We start from the raw sequence: 21,682 nt of genomic DNA, 5'->3' as shown, positions 1-21,682 counted from the left end.
AAAACAAATGACTCCAAAGCTGGAGAGCCAGTCACTCCTGGAATGAATAAAGAGGATGAGCTATTTGTTAAGGAAATGGTGCGAGCTTGTTCACAATTCACTACAGTGACTAGCTTGAAACACTCTTTCTGCCGCAACGGTTCTTTTAAGCGGATTTAAAGTACAGCGAACCCACGCCGAGTCGCTCTTTTTTCTGGGGCACCTATCCTCAGGCCTTTGTGTTTTCTGTGCTCTTTCTAACAACACCTTCAGAAGAAACTAGTAATTGGTGTCAAGAAAGTTTTTTTGGAAGTGATACGGCTCAACTAAGTTTAGTCTGGGTTGTTAGTGGGGAGTCACAGAAAATCAAATCATCTATAAGCTATCCATTTTTACAGTTAATGTTGTAAAATGAGTTTTGAATGATATGAAAGGCTTTCAGGATGATAGTTTGTGAGAGGACCACCAGCCCGCTCTAAGTCCAGCTCACATTCAGACCTAATGCGAACAAGCTCTATAGAAAACAAATGGACGTCTCCGTGACCTCAACCTAAACCACCAGTTGAGCTTCCAGCTGTTAAATTGTGCATACATTTTTGGGGAGTGACATGATGTATATTTGACTTAAACTGCAGGCAAACGGTGTGATTTATCCGTATCGAGCGATATCATAAAGAAAACTATTCATTTGTGGTATAGCGAGCGCAGAAACTCCAACTGAACTTTGCATGAGGTGGTTTGCACTGTAACTTTAGAATAAGCATTCCGTGCTCATAATATTATTACAAGACCTGAACTTATTTGAAGTCTCTGTATTGGCACCCAGCTGAGTCATAGCCATGTAACAAGACCTTGTGAATTAATAATGATAATAATGAGGCAGTCAAATTTGAATTACGAGGTTTTTGTGTTAGTGGACTTTATGGAGCTATGGAGTCTCTCTAAGGTCAGCTCAGCAACACATTTAGTTAATTCGTTAATGCTCTGAGAGGTAAGTACAATACAATTAAGATAACAGGATTAAAACTTCAAGCTAACCGTCAATGACATACATGACAGGTGACCAACCTGCGGCTCGTGGGCCGAGTGCATCAAACGGACGACTTCCTTTTTCTATCTTTTATATTAGGCTGTAATGCTCACGCAGCGACATCTAAGTGATAACTACTGAACCCCATTTCAACTCAGCTGCTAATCAAGACAGCAGCTTTCAAAAATCCCAAGTATGTATCTGAGCCCTTTTAAACGCAAGCTAAAACAGCAGCACCTACAAAGTGTGGAGTCTGAGCGCTTGTTGCCTTTATGCCAGAAAGTGTCTGTGGACTGATCGACATACACTGAAGAGTATCATGATTTGTTTTACAGTGCGAGGGTACCTTGATTTCCCAGGTCCTCACGCTAGCTTACAGCTAACACATAATGCAACACGCCATAGACGAGTTAATGAAGCTAGCATAAATGTTGCAGTAGTTAAACCCTTTCAGCAATGGATATCTGAACAGCAAAAACAAAGTGTGCCTTTAGCCTTCAAATGGTGTATAACAGAAGAAAGTCAGCTAGTACTGATTAGGGAACACCCAGAGAGACAAAATGGGATGAAGGATGCACAAACACGCAGGCTAACATTAGCTCCGCATGCAGGTCATTGCTGTGTCTAACACTACCACCCACTGCACAGCACCTGTGTGTGTGTGTGTGTGTGTGTGTGTGTGTGTGTGTGTGTGTGTGTGTGTTTTGTGAGAGCTGTGAGAAAAAGGTCACGTCTGGTCGCAGTCAGGAGTCTCTCATATGCACTGGATCAGCCATGGCAGAGGTCAAGGGGTCGAGCCCCTATGAGCCAATCACAAGCCGGCGTGGGCCCTAGGGGCTTTTTTTTCACCACACACCCAAAGCTTAGATGGGATAAGTGGAACACGGCACGCCTTTTTTTACGAGGCACATATGCGGCAATAGTGACCTGTTCACTTTTACCACGTCTGTTGTTTGTCACTTCCCTATTATGAACCGTAACAGGACTTTTTTTCACGGGTAAAAAGTACTGGTACAATAATAACATCACTATGTTTGAGTGCAATAAATTTATTTTCTAGGAAAAAGTGTATTATTACTAGACAGTTGTAATTTTGCAAAGGAAAAAAGTAGTATTCCTACAGGAAATATTTTTCCCCTAGATGAACATTCGAAACTCGCACTTGCCTCCGCAGCCACTAAAGCTTTTCGTATGGTGACAGTTTGACCCTGGAACAGATTCATGTCCCATTTTTTCCTATAGAGGGGGAAGGAAATGGTTTCTCTTTGACCTCTTGGGTGAGGATGGTGGTCCTCTCCCAAGGGATGCTGACATTGGGGGGTTGTACTTATGCAGATTAACTACACAAATACATGCATATTCAAGACGCAATATAGATATACAGTAGATATGGATAGGGCAGAGTTGGTTTGTCTTGACACTTGTTAGTAAGGTTTCAAGGAAGTTGCTGCGCGTGCGTGCCTCTGCGTATGTGTGTGCGTGTGTGTTTGGCCCTATTACGTGGTTGAGCCACGTTACTTTGATTGACAGTCAAAGCCTCCACCTTCCTCCCCCCGCCTCTCACGCCTCACGGAGTAGCTCCGCTCCAATTGGTCATCGCCGGCGAAGCTAATGCAGGTCAACGGCCACAAGGGGGGCGGTGCGCGGCGCGGCGATTGGTCCAAGGTGCGGTCCACCCTCGCAAGCCCCACGTGGAGCGGCGCATCTGATTGGCTGGCGTGGCCACTCGGTGGGCTGTCCTCCAGTTTCGGTTAGCTTGGAGCGTGAAACCGCGTGAGAAAGTTGCCATTGAAGGGGGAACTACAGCCGGACGACGGACTACTGCTCCAGCCGCTGCAACCACGATCGCCTCTTTGGAAGTAGTTGTTATCCAGACTAGCATAATATTTCCTTTTTTTCTTTGCCTTCACTCGACTGAAATGTGTCCACCATAAGTCAGCGGGGAGGTAAATATTTCAAAATTATCAATTTTCCGGATGGCTCGAGTGAAGCAAGTGGGGGCTTTTCAGTGCAATTAACTCGGCGAGGAATTTGTTACTTACGGATACCCCCCTCCCTTGACTTGGAATACGCCGGAGCAAACCTGACAAAAACAACAACAAAAAAGCTCGTTGCCTACCCAGGCCTTTTCATCGCTCACCTGCTTCTTTTACGCCTCGAGCTTAATGAGCCGCTCCCCCGCGTACTTTTCTGCCTGATTTACGCCCCCCCCCCCCTATCCCCCTCGCCCGCGGGAGTGTGGGGGCTAGAAACACCCGCAAGAGGAGCTCGTTAAACGCCTTGCTTGGCTCCCAAGTGTCGCTCGTCGTGTGCAAAGGACGACGGATGGCTTGGTGAACCGGAGCAGCACATCGGCAGCACCAACCTCATCACCGCCCCCCCTCCGAGTTTGGTGCCACTCAAGGGGAGCATCGTGACGGAAGCGAGAGGAGCGCCCCCCTCTCCCCTCGTCCGGAGATAACAATGTTCCCCCAGGGGCGACACCCGGTAGGACCCTTATACCCCCCCCCCCCCCCTCTCTGTCTCTCTCGACCTCACCACGCCCCCTTTGTGGCATTTGCAGTTCATCACTTGCCTGTAACATCCTGACAATATTGCGACCGTATTTCATTGACTAATAAGTTGCAACTACAAATAGTTGCAACCATATTTAATTACATCCTGATGCTAAATTGCAAGATTGATGATGAATAGCAACAGTCATATTTCATTGACTTCTAACGCTTAACGGCTAATACAAATTGCAACAGCCGCATTTCTAGATTTCACTCAGATCAAATTGATAGTTTGCACTTTATGCGGCACTTCGGTGATTCATTGTAATGTTAGAATTTGCCAATCGATCAATTGTAATGTCATAATTTGCCAATCGATCAATGACGTCATTTCTGAAGCTAACTTGCAAATACAAATGAATGGCAACAACCATATTCCACAGACGGCTACTACAAGCAAAAACCAAATGCAATTATCTTCTAATGCCAATATACTAATATAATAGCATCAACCATATTTAATTGGGTGCTGAGGGTAAATTGCTAATTCAAATGGCAAGAACTAAATAATAATAATAATTCATTAAATTTGTATAGCGCTTTTCCAAAACCCAAAGAACTGCATCTGATTGATTCCCCATCCCAAATTGCTAAAAGTAAAAAAATATTCCAAATTGTTAGTGACTCCCAATGACTACAAATGCTAAATTGCAGATTCAAATAAAGAGCAAAAATCATATTTCATTGACTACAAAGGCAAATCCAAATCAGTAGCAACATTTATACTTTGTTGAACACAAATGTTTGGGTGTTTTTGCAAATAATACAGATACCCAAAACGCATGAGGGTCAGAGTCCTGGGGGCCGTACAAAAGTAGCTGTTCCTCTGAGGGTTTTTTTGTCTTTAGAATTGCACGGACTGCAAAAAAATTGCTCTCGCAGGCTGTTTACGGCCCACGTGAGTCAGGTTTGTTACCCTTGCATTAGCCTTCCAAACAAAATGGTGGTTATTCATGTGAGTCTGGACTCAATCCCAGGCACACTGAGGCCTGCAGCATGGCATTGATAATAATGTTTGTGTGTGTTTGTATTAGACGCCCCACCAGGCTCCGGGTCAACCCTTTAAGTTCACCATCCCAGAATCCCTGGACCGCATCAAGGAGGAATTCCAATTCCTGCAGGCTCAGTACCACAGGTGATTAACACTTAAAAAGTCTCACTCTCATCTGTAGTGTCTAAACCAGGTCTCAATAAAATTAGCCAATCAGCTCCTGATAATGAAAACATAAAAACAGAGTAGGCTGCATGTGGCCCGCGGGCCATACTTTTGCCCACCATTGGTCTCCATGCTATTCCAAGCCAGATGCAGTCACCCCTGTTAGCATAACAAACTGGCCTCAGACTCACCCATAAACACGGATCAGGTTCACAAGAGCGTGCAGCGCACTCAGGCATCCGGGCTGCTTTTTTTTTCTCTTTTCTGATGCTGCGGTAGGTCCGAGTGGCTGTAATGGCTGGCGTGTGGGCTTTTATAAATCACCCCTTATTTTCACCCGTGACACGTCTTTTGCGTTTTGTGTCGGGGTGGTTTTGATAGGTGAAGACGCGCTGATGCGCAAACGCATACAAACAGCCTACAGGCAAACACGACGCGGTTGTCACAGCTCAACAGGAAGAATCATGTTCTCCATTTCAAGGAAGATTCAGGGCTTCTCCCTGTAACTTGCGGGTTCTTTAATCAGAGAGTCAACAGAAAAGGCCAGATTAGACGTTTGCATTCTTTGCTCATCTTGTTATCTGTTGTCGGGGAAAACCGCCAGAGGAGCTGCAAATTACTGGTTTGTTTTGCTAGAACGTCTTTTTGATCCAACAGGCCGATAGTGAGGCTGCAGACGCAACCACACATAATCAAATTAGACATTTATACAATGCAACCTCCGATGTTGAACAAATTCTATTCCATAGCGGCTGTTGACGTTTTTTTTTTTGAATGTTTTATATTCTTGGCCTAGAAGTGCTTTTCATACAAATATTTACTGTTATTATAACTTAGCTTCTGCATTAGCATAGGTTAATATTTGATTTCAGGGTGATTTGATTTGCATGCAAATTTAGGTTACATCAACAAAAAAGTAACGACCAAAAAATTGAAACCCTTAAAAAAATGTCACCATTATCAAAAACCTTACAAAAATAGGACAAAACACAAACAATAAATAAAAACCAAAAATATGCCACAAAAACTGACAAGCCTGATTTGCTGCCTTAGGAACGGAATGCTGTTGTAATAAAAAAAAAAGAAAAAAAAAAGGTAAAACCGGTTCAAAATGGCAGGCTACAGGTTCATCGGTTACAATGCACAAACTACTTGGAATGCCACACATTACGCCATTCCAAAAGCCCTTTAAGTCATTTAATGAGGCATCCTATAAAGTACAAGTAACAAGAACCACATGAAAGTAAAATATTGCAAATAAAACTACTCGCCAGCAGACAGATGCGGTGAGGGAAGGATAACAATTGATTGGCAAGCTTCTTTGGTCATTAGCCAATTTGCTTTCAGTTACATGTCCAGCCAGACCCTTTACTGGAAGATACGAGTAAAATCACGTCAGCTGAAGTCTTACGAGTTGCTATGTCGAAAAACAGTAACCTGTGACTTTTGTGTTTCAGTCTCAAGTTGGAGTGTGAGAAGCTGGCTGGTGAAAAAACCGAAATGCAAAGACACTATGTCATGGTGAGATCCATTTACATGTTGTTTTTTTTTGTTCTCCAACAGAAGTTCTCTTGAGAAAGGTGGCGGGTCCTCATCTGCCCTCTGTGTGCTCTAATCTGAATGAACTTTTATCTTGCCTCCGGCGACTATTCCCTTTATGTGTGCGTGTTAACACGAGTATAAGAGGAAGCCAACGCTGTCATTTTAAAAGGCGCTCCCAGATAACTACAACATGCATATATATATATTTCTTTTTTTTTACAAAATATTTTCCAGGTGTTTGTGACACGCTTTTGTCAAAACACACAACAATTATAGAGAACTTTACACCCTCTACTTTGATTTTGGCTGAAATTAGATGCATGTCTCATGCAAATGGGGCACTTCTCAGGCAATGCTGAGGGCAATGCAAAGCATGGCTTCCGTTGATGAGCCCTGACTCTTCCTTGTTACTCTTCCTGGAGGACTTGAAATACTTTGTGTCGACAGTCCAGAGCAATGGTGAGATGCGTAAAGTGGTGAAGATGCAGATTGAAGCAAGTGGGGATGGCTTGAGGAAAATGTCAGGTGTGTTATGTGGTACAAGAGTCTCAGCTCGCATGAAGGGGTTGTTTTCTGTTTTCACAGGCTGACATTTTCAGCTCTTACATGGAAACAGTGATGCTGTTGTTTGCAAAAACTTTGAGAGCCTTTGTGTGGCTCCAAAACAACACAGATTTGATCCGTTTCCAGTTGAGATCCAAGAGGTCGTGTGCACCGAACCCCTGATTGCGTGCATCCTTTCACGGCAGTCTTTGTCCGAGAGCTCTCGCCAGTTTGGAGTTTTTTTTTCTGGATAGACTGTTTTGATTCCGTGTTTCCACTCAGGGCTGCACTTTGGTTGGGATTTAGAATGGCAAACACTGATCTGGGTCGTGTTTTCACGTTTGTTGTTTCTGGGAAGCGTCTTAGCAGTGTGACACAGTCAACAAACAATGGAGGACAGCCAGCTTTGTTGAGAAAAGGACATTTCTGCCTCCTTCCTGATACTCAAAATCTTTACTATACTTTGACTGCATTATCAGTGAAGAGTCTATTATTTGTAATGTAATGCAACCATGTGCTTTACGTCTTTTGCAGTACTACGAGATGTCCTACGGCCTCAACATCGAAATGCACAAACAGGTATAGTTGTGTACATTGTGTTTTGTGTGTGTTTGTCTGTGCCCTACCTTGTTTGTGTGCGTGTGTGTGTGTGCGGGCGCTTGTGTGTTTATCCGTGATCGATGGAGCTCTGTCTCCAATTCCCCGGTTAGGGTCGGCCGGCTGAGCCCGGAGGCAGGATGAATGGCTCTGTAGATTGATTGGTGCTGTCTAGGGGAGCGGCCTGCTTTATTACATTAGATGGGAGGGGCTGTGGGAAGAGGGGAGGGGGGGGTCAGAGGAATCGATCATGAGCAGAGTTAGAGACAGCCAGCTCCACGTTTTCTGCAGCCAAAGAAGTGTGCTTTGATGCAAACCTTGGGAAGGCAGACGTGTCAAATGGGCCCCTTGTGGACATTTGTGTCCCGCTCAAAAAAAGCCAGGAGAAAAAAGAACGCACAAACAAAAGGCTTAATGGTTAAACATGCAGGCACAATCACCTCGAGAGGAATGTTGGCGCGCACACACACGCGCTTCCCCCAGCGGAGTGTTGCGAAGCTCGCGGCGTTTAGCAGTAATTACCCCGGTTATCGATCAGTCACACCTGAAGAAATTGGAGGCGGATTGGCCGTGGCTGCTTCACTGAAGAGTCACCTTCCTGTTGTCTCCTCCTCGTCCTTCTCCGCCCTCTTTTTTTATCCTCCTCCAGGGCTTTCCTTCCATTTTATACCCCAACTCCCTGCTATATACTCTTAGTATGTGAGCACTTCTATACACACACGCACGCACACACCGGCTTGGGGCTTTAGTTGTCGGAGCAACAGGCTTCTGTAGGCGGATAGTGTGGGGGATACAGACTAACAAACTACCCCCTGCTGTGAATAAACGAGTGCGTGTGTGTGTGTGTGTAACAGGAAGTCTGTTCATAGTTAGTGCATTGTGGTTCCTCGCTGTTTGAACTTCAGAACAGAATTCCTTATTGACATCGGTTGGAGAGAAAGTATTTTCTTCCAATCAGGTCAGCACAACAGCACGGTTAAGAATCCCTATGTTAGAATCTCGATTTGTGCTTGCCTGGGCTTTCTCTGCGTGCTCTGACTTCCACATCCCCCCAAATGAATTTATGAAAAAAATTCTGAATGATCCATGGGTGTAAATAAATGAAGGTGAATGGTGGTTTATTTTTAAGTAGCTCGTCAATCGCGGCTCCAGCCAAACTTGCCGTGACTATTAGAATCCCCGTGCATATTTTCCTCCAGTGCAAATATTCCTTTCCATGAGGGAATGCAGGTAACCTGGTTTGTTTGATCCTCATTAAGTTAAGATGCCCTGATAGTCTTTGGTGAGACTATTCTCAGACGGCCTAATCAGGGTAGCTGTGATAGCTGGCTAATTATAGGCGCGCAGCACGGGTTTCTGAGAATGGCCGCGCAGGTATAGCCGGCCTAAAATGAGCTCTTTCTAAGCTTTCAAGACACGCCGCCAATTAGCCCTAAGACTGATTTACAGCATGCCGAGGTCAGCAGCTTGCAAGCTGTTGTCGCCGGTTGTTGTTTATGGCCTCTTTCACATAGCGAAAATTGCTGTATCAGAACCCAAACAGGTGACACAGCTGCCTTTGCCTTCGACACGGATCCCAGACATAACTGCAGACCACAATCAGATAAGAATCAGGTGTGACCAAGTACTTGTTGGACAGCGTCAACACTGCCTGACTTGGCATTACTGAATAAACTGCACTGCAAAAAAAAAAAAAACAAGAAAGCTGAGGCGACTTGCCAGGCTCACTTTGCCTCCCCCATTCTGCGTTGGTGTCATTCATACAAAACAGTGTCATTCAAAATTGCACAAACTGGGGAGTGTTCACTAAATGCATAACTGGCAAGTATGAATCACCCAGACGCCTTCGCGTTGTTATTGATGTCGGCTGCGAACAAGCCCGTAATCGTCGTTTGTCTTGCATCACGTTAATTGTCAAAGATTTACCTGTTGGCATGACATTGTTCATAGTGACTCGCCTTTATTCATCGCCTCTGCTTCATTCCGCATTTTATTACCTTTAACTTCCCCTGTCTGGCTCATTGTTTACTCCCAACCAACTCCTGTTTTGTTTAAGATCCAGCTCAGTTGGTGTTGCGGGTAATCATTTACCGGGATTTCCGGACTATAAGACGCACCTGAATATAAGCCGCAGGTGTTTTAAATGAACAGTCCTCATTTTTATTTCCTGTATTACCAAAACAAATCCTCTATCATGAAAATTCCATCGATAAGCCGCACCGGACTATATTCAAAACCTGTGCAGAAAGTAGCTGTAAGTAGTTGTTTTTATCATTGGTGGCGTTACATTTTAAGTTGCCGCCTGCAGTTAGGTGAAAGGAATGTAGGAGGTATTTCTACAAAAAAAAAAATTCTTGGCACTAAATCAAGACCATAAAACATTCTGCTGTCACAAGAAATGCCAGAACATGCTAACGCTAGTAACGCTACTCTCGAATTGGTGTTGTGGCTTTTAAGTTCCCCGCGATTATAATAGCGCTATTTTGGCACTGTACGGTGGAAAAGTGGTAAGAGCTTCCAGAGCCCCTCATGCAGCGTTTGTGTATGCGTCGACATGCGTGCAGCGATGAGCCATCGCAGTGTGTCGCTGCCCCAACGATTTCCCTCTTCACCCTGACCTCCTTCATATCGCTTTGATTGGATGACGTGTAATACGAGTCCACTTATCTGATTTGACGCTGCTAAGGGGATATCTGCTTTCAGACGATTGTAGCCGCCTCCGGGTGAAGGAGTTGGAGGGGGGGGAGAGGATTTGGGCGGAGAGGGCGGATGTGTTGGCATGGATACTCGGGGCCCAGCAAATAAAGTTAGGGGCTGATGAGATTATGTTTAAGTGCTGTTAGCGAACAGGGGGGACAAGAGCAACCATGAGAAAGGGAGCGAGAAACCCGAGCTGTCTCTTGAGAGAACAGCTCTCGGGTTTGTGTGCTTTCGCCACTTTGAAGTTGCTACATGGATATTGTTAAGTAAAAAAATAAAAAATCTCGCCAAGAAATTGTGCATCATCTCTTAAATTAGAATTTTTTAGATTTTACTCTCTACACTTGAGTAACTAAATGAGTCCAAATCCACAAGGAATTTTAGTTACAGCAACATGTTTTCCTGTCCAAATGTTTTTGTTTTGAACGAAATTTCTGTGACTAAAAGGCTAAAAGCTCCCAGTGTTAAACGTGAACAATCAATCAACCCTCGTGTTGTCGCTTCATTATTGTCAGCAACGTCTCCTGATTATGTTATTAAATTCTTGTCGTGCCTCTTCCTTTCCCACAGACGGAGATTGCCAAGAGACTCAACACAATCTGCGCACAAGTCATCCCCTTCCTCTCGCAGGAGGTAAGCAAGCCTCCCCTGTCTGTCTCTCTTTCTTCAGTATGCACGTCTGCTGCAACCTCGGAGGTAAACATTGTGTGTGTGTGTGTGTCAGCATCAGCAGCAGGTGGTCCAAGCGGTGGAGCGGGCCAAGCAGGTGACCATGGCCGAGCTCAATGCTGTCATCGGGGTGCGGGGACTGCCCGGCCTTCCACCTACGGTGTGTCTCCATCTACTCGCTTACTCACATACTGCATGATCTGCATGCAGGTCTTGATACGCCCACTCAAATCAAACTGTACCTAGTGTCATTAGGAATCGAGGTGAGTTAAGACATCATTATTTTTGGAGGAAAAAAAAAAAAAGTCTCATGATTTCCTGTTCCCGCGACATTCAGGTCGTCCGGGGTTTAGCTCAACAAAGGTTTTCTTCTGAGACTTGTTAGTTGGTGTGGACTGATATGTGTATGAGTATTAAAGACAGTGATTGAAGGCGAAAGGGGGGGGGGGGGATTGGGCGGTTGCTCTTTGAGTCTTAATTGTAGGATTTCAGTGTTTGTAATGGGGGATGGGGGGTTTGGGGGGGTCACGGCTTTGCCCCCCCTGCGCTCCCTTCTTCCCCTTCTTTCGTCTCCCACGCCAGCCTGTCATTCACCCCGTTTGTAAGTTAAATGTGTGTAATGAAGCGTGTTAGCCCTGCCTCCCCCCATAAAACCTCCCGCCCCCCGCACATGCGCACACATTAAGAGGCGGGACACATACGTGCATATGCTCACGCTAACATCCCATGACAAACCGCACTCCGCCAATACTTCCCCTCCATTTGCTCCCATCAGGGGTCCTATTTGTTTTCCTGCGTCTGTGTTTTTGCATCTGTGAATGTGTGCGTGTGCGTGTACGGAAACAACAAGCGCAGAGGGGCACTAAGAGGAGGAGGGGGTGTTAGATGCGCGCCTGCCTTGTTTATCGAGACTCGTTTTGTGTGGGGACGTTTGGCTGATCAAGTGTGACGTGTGTGTGTGTGCGCTTGTGTCGGGTTGTTTGGCAGTCATGCGTGTATGTGTGTGCCTGTGTGTGTGTATGGGAGTGCAGGCTAAAAGACCACTTAGTTGTTTTGGACACATAATGATGGAGAGGTACGGCGGAGGTAGTCGCGATGTTGGGTGGGAGGGTAGTTTAGTCAATTAGGTGAGATAAAAGTCGCTGCGACCTTCAGCTCTCCTTCCAGCCTCGCCGAGCCACCTCCTGTGTCGTCCCTGAATTCCCCGAGCCCAAACCCTTTCCACCCCTTCCTCCTCCTCTTTCTCCTCCCCCCGCGGCGAATCAGTGAGCTTGGATTCTCGCGGCTACTGTCTGAGGAGGCAATAATGATGTTTTGGAACACAAAGGAATTTCACGCTCAGACAAGCGTCTGATTTGGTGTGAAAGAGAGAGCGGCGCTGCCAGCCAAACTCTTCTCCTTCGCTCCCTCCCCTTCCACCATCACTCCCTCACAAGACCTGACAGTGTAAGCAGCAGCTGCGCCCCCGCCCCCACCCACCACCACCTTTTCCCTCCTCCATCATTCCTTCCTTTGCCCCCACCACATCCTCCAACTCAGAGACTCTAATCCCAGCTGTCAGTATTGTTTAGTGTTTGACCCCAGAGGGATGATGATGAGGAGGAGGTGGAAGGGGATTGATAGAGGAGGAAGGAGGGGCTAGAGGATGTGTTCACCTCCTTGTCGACTGCAGCAGCTTGTTGAGATGCAGCGAGTCCGGACACATGAGAAACAGGGCCATCTGTTCGGGGCTGTTGATTGGGTTACACGCTCCCATTGATTTGTACCTGCTGAGATTTGAGTGTCCGGCTGGCCAATGAAAATTGTGCAAACGTCGTTCTTCTTTTATTAAGTCACGTATTTAGCAAGCACGGCATGCAGCACCGTTTTAGCGGTTAACACATCCGCCTCCCAGTTTTCAGGTTTGTGCTGCGGTACTTGGCTCCGTTCTCCCTGCGTGGAGTTTGCACATGTACCTTATTCGGTGTGAAAGAAATTATCACAGAATGAGGATGATTAAGTCGACTTGGCAATTTCCCACCTTTGCAGATCGTATCAGAGCCCGCGTGAAGTAACACTTGCGTATCTTGTCCGTTTGTGGTAAAAGCGACACGTGTTTAATATATCACACCAGACGATGATCTGATTGTGGGTTGCTGCAGATTTGCAGAAAGCGACGATACCAGTTGACTTGGAATTTTTTTTTTTCTTTTATGTTCCATCGTCATGTTCCTACAGTTTGTTTCTGTGCGTCTCTGCCAACAGCAGCATATAGCACACAATCACGGCGGCGCCCCTGTGCCCCTTACGCCCCACCCGGGTGGCCTGCACCCCTCTCAGCTGGGCGGTTCGGCCAGCCTCCTTGCGCTGTCGGGAGCACTTGGCGCCATGCCGCCGCATCTTGCCGGGAAAGACGCTTCTGACAAAAAGCCGCACCTTTCCGGGCCTGACTCGCACCCTGGAGGAGCAGAGCACTTGAGAGGTCGGTCTCAATTTAAAGTGCTGCGTTTGTTTTGGGGGGAAGATCACTGTTATTCATCATTATCTTGTTTTTTCTCTTTTTACTCGATGCCATCAACTTATCGGCCACCGCAGATAGGGAACCTGGCACAGTAAGTATTTTTTCTCATAGTTCTTTCAGAATTCACAAAAATCATATACCTTAGTTGCTTAATTTGACATTTGAGGGGTGGGGAAGGGCTCCAGAGAGATACGGCTCATTAAAAAACATGTCCCCTCTATGAGAGAAACCAGGAACATTCAAGCGCACTAGCACTTGTTGCTCTGTAAGATTTTAACTTCCTCCTCTATGTGACAATAACCACGCCGGTGTTTTGTAATTGTTTTAACCGTGAGGTCACACCTAAATGGCACCTGTGGCAAAGCTTGACAGCCGAACTGTGTGTGTGTGTGTGTGTGTGCATGCACGTGTATTTGCGCACGCGTGTTCTGTGTGTGTATTTGTGTGAGCGTTTATGTGTTCTCTTGGGGAATGGGGGGGAGCTGAGTTTTACCCAGGAGCCACTCTGAACTCCTTTCTCTGCCAAATGAGCCTTTTAGCTCTCTCGCTGTTCTCTCTCTCTCTGTTTCTCTCTCACACTCTTACATGCTCTCACACGCACACAAACACACGCACGCACGCACACACACACGCACACACTCTTCCATCCTAGCTAGCCTGCATTGTTGTGCCTATTTAACACCTCAGTGAGCAGATTATCCCCACCTCATACCCCCCACCACCCACTGCCCCTGATCCCGCGCTTAAAGACTCTATTGTGTTTAATATCGCCACCACTCAGAGAGGGGAGGGCCTGTGGAAAAAAAAAGAGGGGAGGGGGTGAAGGTGCAGCAGTCATATGACACTTGAGAGTGTGTGTGTGTGTGTGTGTGTGTGTGTGTGTGTGTGTGTGTGTGTGTGTGTGTGTGTGTGTGTGTGTGTGTGTGTGTGTGTGTGTGTGTGTGTGTGTGTGTGTGTGTGTGTGTGTGTGTGTGTGTGTGTGTGTGTGTGTGTGTGTGTGTGTGTGTGTATACTTGTGTGTGCATGTGTGTGTGTTATGCTAAAGAGAAATGGGGAAAAGGGGGGGGGTTGCTTATGTTTTGCGGGTCAGTGCTTCTGCGCTCAGCCCACTAAAACCCTATTATGAAGGTGTAGGCGGGACAGGAGGGGTGGTACCATCGGGGGCTTTGGTAGAATGCAGATTTTCTGCCCGTCACCCCCTCCCGTTGTCACCCTTTTTTCTCCTCTATACACTCACCCTTCCTCCATCTTCTCTGTCCTCTAATCTCCTCATCCACTCCCCCTGTTTTTTCTCACCCCCTCCCTTCCTCTTCCTCTTTCATTTATCCCTTATAGCCCCCCCGCCGCACCTCGCCCCTCTCTGTCAGCACTCCCACCCTCCTGCTTGATGTGTGCACGCGCATGTGTGTTTGTGTATGCTGGATGCACATTTCATTGACAAGCTGAGACTATAATGGAGTCGACATGAAGCTTTAATCCATTAACAATAGGAGCCGTTGGTCAGGAGGCAGTTGGTTGTGTGCTTTGGGGACACACAAGCGTTATGCAAGCAGTACACACATCAGCTTTCACAGCCAATTACACATTGCGCACACACATCTCAACACGTACCCAGCCAAGAGAGGCAACGTGGTTAGATTTTAAGAGCCACTTAATATAATCATCAACTTCAGAGGTGCGTGTGTGTGGCTGTCTAACTCGCGCTCCTGTGAGCTCTTAACCTATTTGCTAATAAGTCCGCTCTGTTTTTCTAACCTGCTTCGCACACGAGCAGAGTGGCTGTCATTAGGAGGAAAGTGCGGGTTAGTGCAACGTTTTCCCACCAGATTAGTTGGAAATCAGACGAAAAAGTGGCGCAGAAACTGGACAGGTTTACATGGGCCCTGTAAAAAAAAAAAAAAAAAACACATTGCAATGTTAACAACAAAGCAAAAATATGGAAGTCGTGACTATTTATTTATTCATTCATTCATTTACACAAATTGAACAAACAAATACAGAGACAATAATTTGTGCATACAGCCTGCATCACAAACACCGACACTGTGGCAAAGTTAGCGTGACTCTAAATATTTTTCTAAAGAACGTTTGTAGGTGGTAAATACGAAACAATCCATGAAAAGCAGTAAGTTATCCACCACCGTAGCTGTTAAATGTTTTAAGCCTGTCTTTTTGTTGGCGGCATATTTCGATGCTCTGCAGAACGTTATAGTTTGGTAATGGCAGCAGACGGGGTGAGCCAAAAGTCCTCTGAAAATGCGTCTGTAAAAGCCAAAACACGTGATTAGAGATTAGTCGACAAGCCTTTCCCGTGGAGTAAAAGTCAGCTCTTGAACAAATCATTTCAACCCGTGCTGTCTTAACCTTGGCGCTCTCTCCCACCATGCAGAGTAACTCGCTACTGCCCGAAAGCCTCCGCAACTCAGACAAGCGACGGAACGGACCCGACTTTTCAAACGACAACAAGAAGCGCAAAGTGGAGGACAAGGACTCAAGCCACTACGTAAGACACTTCAGTGGAACACAATGACACCTTTGTTCTGTTCAATGACTCGACCCTGGTGGAAAAACGAATGCTTTATTTGCACCTGAATATTCATCAGTTTCTCTTTGGGTTATTTGATGAAGCACTAAGGGATTGTTCATTCTTCCAGGACAGCGACGGGGAGAAAAGCGATGACAATTTAGTGGTGGATGTCTCAAATGAGGTCAGTTCATTTGTACTACTCTTTTCCATCAAAGCTCCTTTTTTAAAGTAGATTTATGCAAAACATCATTAAGAAGCCTGCGGAGACACGGCCCTTGCTTGATTGACATTCATTACGGCCCACGTGGGAGTCTTCCTTGAATGCCAACAGGTTTATTACAGAAATTCCGCTCGCCGGTAATTAATTATACGGATGGTTATCTCTCGGGCAGGAGCAGCCCTCGCCTCGCGGCACGCCCCTCCCCTCCCCAAGAGAGAACGGCTTGGATAAAGCACGCCTCCTCAAGAAGGACCCCTGCAGTCCCGCTTCGACCGCATCGTCGGCTAGCTCCTCCTCCCTCAAATCCAAAGAGATGGCAATGGTTCAGATCTTGTTTTGATTCTCCTTTTTTTTCCCCCCCAGTTACGCGTGAAGGTTACGATAACATTTTTGTTTTGTCTGTGGGGCAGCGAGACAAAGCAGGCACACCCGGGCTCAAGTCAAGCACACCCACACCAAGAGGGGATTCCACTCCAGGGCCGAGCGCCACACCTGGTGTCAGGCCCAGCCTGTCAAAACCCCCCTCCATGGAGATCCCCCATCCACCTAGTACGTCTCTCCTTGTCTGTGAATCCTCAGTCTTAAATGAAAACTTACTTAAAGACGATATTCTTAAAAAAGGGCATGTAAGCCTTTAATTTGCTGTTCAGAGGGATTAAAATTTGCACACTTCATGTTTTCTCCGTCTCCTCTCAGCTGCAGGTCTTAGGACACCTCTGGCGGTGCCCGGCCCGTACCCAGGAGCGTTCAGCATGTTGCCTCACGCGGCCGGGATGAACGGCGAGCTAGCCGGAGCGGCCAGCGCCGCTGCCTACGCTGCCGGACTGCACAACATTTCGCCTCAGATGAGTGCCGCTGCCGCCGCCGCTGCAGTGGCGGCATATGGCCGCTCTCCTATGGTGAGTAAGGCCCATGTGATTATCTGAGGTTCACTGGGAGTCCTTCAGAAGCGCTTCATTTATCTCTATCCCACATTAATGCAGTAGTCATAATTATGGTAGATATAAGTTTTAAGCAGTGGCGGAGCTAGAGGGGGCGCCACAGGGACACTGTCCCCCCCAAAAGAAATTCATCCTAACTAATTTATTTTTACAACCTTTGTTTTCATACAAAAATGTACGGTAATTATGATTTTTAAAATGTCTTTACTCTTGATTTATCCAGGTAGGGCAATTGAGAACAGATTCTCATTTGCAATGCCCACCTGGCAGTAGACAGAGTAAAACGAGTCATCTTAACAACAGCGTTAGCGTAGCTTAGTGATAGCGTACAGCGCAATTTGACTCGATTACGTTGTTAAACGAGAACTCCCTGTATTTGTTCAGTCAGCATGGGAGGGGGGAGTTTATTTTCCAACGAGCTCATCACTCATTGCTGTATTTGCATAGCGTTCATTACACTGTTTAAATAGGTTCAGTCAAGTGGCGCCTCTGTCCGAGCAACAGTTTGCCGTAACTCTGCTTGTGTGTACTCAGCGGCGGTTTGTGTCACTTTGAGAGGTGTGTGCGTGAGTGTCTACATGCGCGTGTTGCACTCGCAGCTTTTAGTCAGTGTTTACCGACTCTTACACTTGTTATTCGTTTTCGCATTCTGTGTGGCTGTTTGCTTTGTGCTCGCTCGACGACTTAATGCGTTGTTAAGTCCCAAAATGTTGTCAATGCCTGCGTGTGTGTGTTTTTGTGCGTTTGCCCTGCGCTCATAAAGTGTGTGCTGTCGCTCATCAAGGTCGGCTTTGATCCGCACCCTCACATGCGGGTTCCAGGAATGCCTCCCAGCCTGACTGGAATCCCTGGTGGCAAGCCGTAAGTATCTTTGCAGCAACTTGTTTGATTAGCGTGAGGACATCTCAGGTCATTGAACGGATCAACAATCAACGTTGTGCTCCTTTTTTGCTGCTCTTTGTTCCCTAGTGCCTACTCCTTCCACGTTGCGGCCGATGGTCAGATGCAGCCGGTTCCGTTTCCCCCCGATGCCCTGGTGGGCCCAGGTATCCCTCGCCACGCCCGCCAGATCAACACGCTCAACCATGGCGAGGTGGTCTGCGCCGTCACAATCAGTAACCCCACGCGGCACGTCTACACGGGCGGGAAGGGCTGCGTCAAAGTGTGGGACATCAGTCACCCTGGCAACAAGAGTCCGGTGTCGCAGCTTGACTGTTTGGTGAGTAAGCAATGATAATTGAGGCCTATGTGAGTTATACTAATTTGAGCTCCTTCCACACTATTGATTTACCCCCACAGAACCGGGACAACTACATCCGCTCGTGCCGCCTCCTCCCCGACGGCCGCACTCTGATCGTGGGCGGCGAGGCCAGCACGTTGTCCATCTGGGACCTGGCCACGCCCACCCCGAGGATCAAGGCCGAGTTAACGTCGTCGGCACCGGCGTGCTACGCTCTGGCCATCAGCCCAGACTCCAAAGTGTGCTTCTCGTGCTGCAGCGACGGAAATATCGCCGTGTGGGACTTGCACAATCAGACGCTGGTTCGGTAAGACCACATTGACACACACACACACACACACACACACACTGCATCATTGGGTTAAAACATATTTAAGTTCTGGTGAGGTTTTTAGAGTGTGACCCAGTTGCAGGAACATGTTTCTCTTCCACCTAAAATGAATGGAACCATTAATCATACTGTAAAATGAACAGAGGTGGATAGTTAGAAGCTGTGACCAGAATGTAAAGTTTAATACGAGACGCTCGCAACCCACGCCATTTTTTTTTTTGTCTGAATCAATCATCTCTTGTGCTGCTGTTGTCGCGCATCTGACTAAGGCTCTACCTTTAGTTGCTTTGAAAATAATGTGAAATGGGTAATGAATGAAGTACATTACAGTATTCCCATGCTTTATACTGCATTTTGTTTTTTTTCCCAATGTTGCTGTTCTCCAAAGACAAAAAGAAATGCCATAACCACAGAACATGACATGGAACTCTATTAGCTTGGCTTGTTAAAGCAAAAAAAAAAAATCTGCATGTTTTTTTCTTTGTAAAACTGTTCTGTCTCAATTGCCCTAACATGAAATGTGGGCAGTAAAGTCAAGCTTACAATTTTGAAGGTAGTTTCCGAGGTGGCTATAGTGTAGTGGGTAAATCAAATCAAAGTCAAGTCAAAGTCTGCTTTATTGTCAATTTCTTCACATGCCAAGACACACAAAGAAATTGAAATTAAATGTGTCGGTTTCTGCGTTTAAGCTGTGTGTGTATGTGTATCAACCCCGCAGGCAGTTCCAGGGCCACACAGACGGAGCCAGCTGTATTGACATTTCCAACGATGGCACCAAGCTGTGGACCGGAGGCCTGGATAACACCGTCCGGTCATGGGATCTGCGAGAGGGACGTCAACTGCAGCAGCACGACTTCACGTCGCAGGTGCGCGCTCGGCTCGAAACCTCCACGAGCACTGGGAAACATTCCCCGCAGATCCGGGCCCCCGCCAACACGGTCGGTGTCACACTCGCCAGTAACGCCAGCTCTCCCTTCTCGCTCCAGATCTTCTCTCTTGGCTACTGTCCGACCGGAGAGTGGCTGGCCGTGGGCATGGAGAGCAGCAATGTGGAGGTCCTCCACGTGACCAAGCCGGACAAATATCAGCTGCATCTCCATGAGAGCTGCGTGCTCTCCCTGCAGTTTGCCTATTGCGGTAAGACACCAGCTGTTTGCCTTCTACTACTCTCAGTGTTTTGACATTGTGGACCAGAGTTTTTTTTTTTTTTTTTTTTTAAATCGATATCGTGACTGTAAGTTCAAATCAATCACTTTGCTATGAGGCTAACAAAATACATACAGAACCTTAAATGTTGTTACAATGATAGAGAACATGAAATAATCTACTTATATGAACACAATATATATTAAGCAATTGTTTTAACCGTGGCCTTAATACACTTCTTTGTTAATGCTATGCAGGTAAATGGTTCGTGAGCACCGGGAAGGACAACTTGCTTAACGCGTGGAGAACTCCTTATGGTGCCAGCATATTCCAGGTATGCGCTGTGCGTACTTCGTGTACCTGAGTTAGTGAATGTATTAAATGTGAGCACAGATCACACTTTACGCTTTACATGTGACATGCCTTTCACTACATCACAGATTTAACATGTTCAAATAGATTGGCAATGTATTTAAAGCGCATTTCTTCTTACTGTCTTCCCTTCTTCAAATGCTCTGTCTTCTTCCGTCCCCTGGCAGTCTAAAGAATCCTCCTCAGTGCTCAGCTGCGACATATCTGTGGACGACAAGTACATTGTCACCGGTTCCGGGGACAAGAAGGCCACTGTCTATGAGGTCATCTACTAATACGGCAATGAAAGGCTGATCTGTACCGTCCATTTGTAGAGCTTGCAGCCTCCTTCTTCGTCGCAACTCGGAAAGAGAGAACAAGACAAACAAAAGCGTTTTGCAAAAAAAGCCGGACCAAGGCAGATGTTACTGGAAGCTTGGAAGGCTGCCTGCCCTCTTTTCTCTGGATGACTTAACGGGCGACGGGACCATCCATTTTTATTCAAGCGGAGTAAACACTGAAGCCAACAAGCATCGCTGGAAAACGCCAACCCATGGCAGAGCAGACAAAAAAGGTGGACATGAGCCAAGAAGAATCTCGGAGGCGGAGAGCGTTGTGCCTCTTTGCCCTCTGAACCGCAGACACACACAACCCCACCGCTCGGAGACGCCCACGCCATCTCCGCGTGGCCTCTGCTGTCCTTACAGCCAGTCCACCTACACACACTAGATTCACACAAGCGGATCCATTTCTACCATCTATTGTCCTGAGGCGCACACAGCATTTTACCATCTAATAGCAAGGCGATGGACCTTATTCGACTTTCTGTAAAGTCCTCCAAGGGCTACGCTAAATTCATGACAAACTATACTACAACAAATCCATATGATGAGCATTTGTGAGGGAATATATAGAAGTTAGGCAACACGATGGATTTGTGGTTAGCGACTCCAAGCATGGATGCATGGTTTGGGGGATTTCTCAAAAGTTTTCCCACTTCTGATCTCATACTAAATTCAAGAATTAAAACACAGTAAACCAAATAAGACTTTCTAACAGACATTTTATTTATACAGGACCTTAACTAAATCCATATTTTAATTTTTTTTGTTCAATTAGGGATAGACATCTAAATTCAATGATTTCATAGAATATTCACAAAAAAACAAAATTAGGATGAAAGAGTTTGATTGTTCTGAATTTCTGTTTCCAAGCTGCCTGCCATTGTGACATTCCACTCGCTTCAAGATGCCAGTAATCAAATAAGTCTTGACGATCAATCGACGATCGATTATTATGCTCATCCCGAGTCGGGATGAACAAGGATCAAACTGCACCCCCATGCAAACGACGGCGAGCATCAGTGTTGATTATGTTTTTGCGCCATTTAAAATCGCAAGATTTCATAACTGTGCTTATGTTGGTGTTCTTTTTTCTTTTTTTTTAAATCTATTTCTGTCCGTTGAATGTTTGTAAAAATGTACATATGTCTTTTTTTTGTTGGTTTCTTATGGGATGTTGTTTAGGAATAAAGTGTTTTTTGTACATCTTTTACATGGAAAGAAAATGTTGAAGAAAAACTAAATGGTCTTAACAGCTCATCTGAAAAGTTTAGATAATAAATGGTGTTGTTTTGGTAATTGACGTGGTCTTTG

At 46.2% G+C, this 21,682-nt stretch overlaps 1 protein-coding gene across 3 annotated transcripts; it reads left to right on the top strand.

Moving 5' to 3' along the window:
* The first annotated feature begins 2,788 nt into the window (after positions 1-2,788).
* On the top strand, positions 2,789-21,671 carry LOC119127401 (transducin-like enhancer protein 1). Of its 3 annotated transcripts, none has more exons than XM_037259329.1 (20): positions 2,789-2,955; positions 4,599-4,699; positions 6,178-6,241; positions 7,340-7,384; positions 10,673-10,735; positions 10,827-10,931; positions 13,016-13,232; positions 13,346-13,362; positions 15,661-15,774; positions 15,926-15,979; positions 16,191-16,340; positions 16,429-16,567; positions 16,715-16,917; positions 17,744-17,820; positions 17,929-18,178; positions 18,259-18,506; positions 19,249-19,396; positions 19,517-19,667; positions 19,934-20,010; positions 20,216-21,671. In XM_037259329.1, exons 3-20 carry the CDS (start codon positions 6,221-6,223, stop codon positions 20,321-20,323), a joined length of 2,187 nt encoding a protein of 728 aa, XP_037115224.1. In that variant the 5' UTR covers positions 2,789-2,955; positions 4,599-4,699; positions 6,178-6,220; the 3' UTR covers positions 20,324-21,671. The 3 variants fall into 3 exon arrangements, with proteins under 3 accessions (XP_037115224.1, XP_037115223.1, XP_037115222.1); XM_037259328.1 differs by having other exon boundaries at positions 2,789-3,496; positions 13,019-13,232; XM_037259327.1 differs by having other exon boundaries at positions 2,789-3,496.
* The last annotated feature ends 11 nt before the right edge of the window (positions 21,672-21,682 follow it).

The sequence above is a fragment of the Syngnathus acus genome, chromosome 9, assembly GCF_901709675.1.
Source record: "Syngnathus acus chromosome 9, fSynAcu1.2, whole genome shotgun sequence".
Lineage (NCBI taxonomy): Eukaryota > Metazoa > Chordata > Actinopteri > Syngnathiformes > Syngnathidae > Syngnathus > Syngnathus acus.
Note: the sequence above shows the minus strand (reverse complement) of the source record. Positions and strands in the feature narration are given on the sequence as shown.